General features: G+C 44.2%; 1 protein-coding gene across 2 annotated transcripts; it reads left to right on the forward strand.

Moving 5' to 3' along the window:
• The first annotated feature begins 1,420 nt into the window (after positions 1–1,420).
• NKX2-4 (NK2 homeobox 4) lies at positions 1,421–2,647 on the forward strand. 2 transcript variants are annotated; one of them, XM_068279614.1, is made up of 3 exons: positions 1,421–1,790; positions 1,983–2,410; positions 2,480–2,647. In XM_068279614.1, the coding sequence occupies exons 1-3, from the start codon at positions 1,421–1,423 to the stop codon at positions 2,645–2,647; spliced, it is 966 nt and encodes a 321-aa protein (XP_068135715.1). The 2 variants fall into 2 exon arrangements, with proteins under 2 accessions (XP_068135715.1, XP_068135713.1); XM_068279612.1 differs by having other exon boundaries at positions 1,983–2,647.
• Positions 2,648–3,473: the final 826 nt, after the last annotated feature.

The raw sequence follows: 3,473 nt of genomic DNA on the forward strand, positions 1-3,473 counted from the left end.
AGAAACTCACAACTATAAGTCATCTTCTAGACACAAAGTTACAATTAAAGCTAACATTTGCATTGATAATTACTATGTTATTATTATTATTATTATTATTATTCCACCACCACACAATCAGTACCTTGTATTTAAATAGCTACAGTGACTCGTGTAACTATGTAACTATAGCTGTACAATAACTGTACTTTTTTTTCCCCTTTTTCCTCTAGTTCCATGAATGCCCATGACAGTAGCTAGTCTGTGAATGTGGTGTCAGTGGCGGGGCTGCTGCCATACAGACGTGCTGCCTGGTCTGCAGCACAAGGAAGTGGTGAGAGGGCAGCAGGATTCTGAGACGGGCTCTCTCTGTGGGGTCAGGCCAAGGTGCTGCTAGAATTTTAACTACTCTGCTGGGTTTGTGCCTGCGACGCCCAGACCTGAAGATGCAACAAGTGTCGCTGATCTCCAGAGAATACCAAAGAATAGGCAAGGTGAGCAGATATTCTATTTCTTTCACATCCTAGACTTGAATGTGGAATGTGCCCTGTACTCCTGACTGCTGAGCATAATCCAATTCTCTCTCATTCTCGGGGAAAAGAATGTATCTCCTGTTGTTGAGATGAAGGGTGATAGGCTAGGTAAGGTAGGACAGGATCAGAGCTAGTGGGGGGATATGCCGTGCCCTGGGCTGCTGGCAAGGGTGGCCTGAGGGGCACGACAAGCACACAACACTCTCAGCACTACTTGTTGATGAAGGGGAGGCAGCAGGTGTCAGTTTGAGCTGCATAGCTTATAGTTGTTCATAAAACGTTCCATCTCCCTGATTTAGATGCCCCCAGGGTTAGAACACTTATATAGGTAGCTGTCAGAGCAGGAAGTATACTCACAAGGCCAGTCTGTGACCTCTCTGGTCTCTTGCAAGCTGAGCTCCACAAAGTTGTGCCAGGCACAGAATGAGGCTCCTCTGCTGTCCTACTTTACTTTCTCTGCAGGTAGACATGCCAGACTCTCTCTCCTGACTTGGTGCTCAGATGATCATTCATGGACAGGCTTGTGTGGAAAATAAAAGTGCATTCCTGACCCAGAAACCGGCTTCCAGGAATAGGTAGCTGGCTTTCATTATGGGCATCATTAGGAGAGTAACTGCTTCTTTAGTCAATTATCTTTGAAACGTGTGAATGAGTATTGTCTGCCAGTTTCATGTTGCCCCTCCCAGGACTCCCATTCCCTCCCACTTCAGTGTATGTGGTAAACCTGGCTACAGGCTAAAATAAACCCGAGATAAGAGAGCTTAGGGCTCGCCTACTTTGTAAGGCGATCAATCGGATCTCAGGCGTCCTCCAAGCATTCTCTTACGTAGACATCTACAAGGAAAAAGAATTGACACTACACAAGGCTGATCTGATCGTCAGTTTTTTACCTGCTTGGTCGCTGAACCATGTCGTTGAGCCCAAAGCATACAACACCTTTTTCAGTGACCGATATCCTGAGTCCCATTGAAGAGACCTACAAGAAGTTTGGTGGTATGGACACCACTGGTAACCTGAGCACCTCTCTAAGCGCCTACAGACAGACTCACGTTTCCCAGACAGGGATGCAACAGCACACCATGGGCCACAACGCCACTGTCACCACCACCTACCACATGCCACACAGCGTTTCTCAGTTTTCACATGGAGCCATGGGAGGCTACTGCAATGGAGGGATCAGCAATATGGGAGACATCTCCACTTACCAAGACACCATGAGGAACAGCGCTGCGGCCACAGGATGGTATGGAGCCAACCCAGATCCAAGGTATTCAACAAGTAAGTATACATGTGTGCCCACCTGTGAGATACATGTATGTTGAAGATTTTGTTTATGTATAGTATGCTAAACTAGAGAAAAGTTGGAAGCTGCTGAGATAAGGTCTGAGGAACCAAAGCTTCAAAGTATGTCAAATGAAATGTTGAAAAAAGGCCTTGAAGTATCAACAGGCTAACTTAAATATTTGTCAGTTTCTAGATTTATGGGACCGTCCACTGGTATGAATATGGCCGGCATGGGCACATTGCAAGGGATAGCGGAAGCTGCCAAATCAATGGCCCCTCTTCACGCAGCCCCTAGAAGGAAAAGAAGAGTCCTCTTCTCTCAAGCGCAAGTGTATGAACTGGAAAGGAGGTTCAAGCAGCAGAAGTATCTCTCAGCTCCAGAGAGAGAGCACCTGGCCAGCATGATCCACCTCACCCCCACTCAGGTGAAGATCTGGTTCCAGAACCACAGGTACAAGATGAAGAGGCAGGCGAAGGACAAGGTCACCCAGCAACTACAGCAAGAAAGTAACTTGTGCCAACAGCAGTCACCTCGCCGTGTGGCGGTGCCGGTGTTGGTAAAGGATGGTAAGCCGTGTCAGAACGGCTCCAACACCTCAAGCTCAAGTCAACAAGTGTCCCAGCAGCAGAGCAGCTCCAACGGTGTCTTGTCTTCTTCTAACAGTGCTGTCCATCAGCACCAGAATCAACAGGTTAACTCTTTAAGCCAAGCTCCAGACTTAGAGGAAATGTCACCCAGCCCTCAGTCCCTCCACAATCAGGTGGCCAGCATGACACAGATGGACAATTCCAGTGTAGACTACAGCAATGGTATGGTCAACCCTAGCATGTTGTATGGAAGAACGTGGTGAAAGGATCTGTGAACTGGGATCCAAGCAGAGGTCAGGAGTTAATGACTGAGTTCTTGCCAGCAGGAGACTTCGTGTTCAACGCCGGTTTCAGAGTTGACCTCTATTGTGAATTATTTTTTCGTCCTTTGGACTGCAGAAAACGGAACTAGTAACGGGGTTTGGTGCAGCTGTAGTAAGTTATTCAAAAGGACTTTGCGGTGCACAGGTATTGTACCTGCCACCCATAGACTAATCCCTTGTTTCCCAATGGACAAATAGGGAAACATGAAAATAATATGGGGAAAAAAACGTTGTGGGTTTTTGTTTTTAATTTTTTTGTATAGCGAGATAAAATAAAAAACTACCTCGCAACAAATAAATGACAGCACCAGAATACTTTACTGACAATTGCGTTTACAAAAAATAAAAAGACTGCAAGCTACATACAGTATGGACTGATCGGGCTGTTGGCATGTGTTGAATAATGAACAATTTAAATTATAGTATTTTATAGACATTTTTCTCTTTACAGTATTTTATAGAAGTTTTTTTTTTCTTTTATTGTCTAGGGTGGTATGTGTTATATATAAATATATATAAATATATAAACCTGGAATTTCTTTTTCCTTAGAAAACCCTAAAATTAGCTGCTATGATTTTTTTCTCCTTTTTTTATTGTTATAGTATTTTGTCGGTTAATGGGTAACTGAAAGCCAGTATGAATGCGGAGGATTTGTTTTTCTTGATCCAGAACATTTTTTTTAATAGTCTAATATTACTTTTATGTCAGTGAAACCATTCTCATAGCCGCTAAATTCAAAATTGCTAACTTGGAGGTCATTATAGG

This window comes from Hyperolius riggenbachi, chromosome 4 (genome assembly GCF_040937935.1).
Source record: "Hyperolius riggenbachi isolate aHypRig1 chromosome 4, aHypRig1.pri, whole genome shotgun sequence".
NCBI lineage: Eukaryota > Metazoa > Chordata > Amphibia > Anura > Hyperoliidae > Hyperolius > Hyperolius riggenbachi.

What these genes read in the sequence shown, in the direction of transcription:
- NKX2-4 (XM_068279612.1), top strand. Translation starts at nt 1,421, where the DNA reads ATGTCGTTGAGCCCAAAGCATACAACACCTTTTTCAGTGACCGATATC. An exon ending in AGATCCAAGGTATTCAACAA is followed by an intron (nt 1,791 to 1,982) that starts GTAAGTATACAT and finishes AATATTTGTCAG; the next exon opens with TTTCTAGATTTATGGGACCG.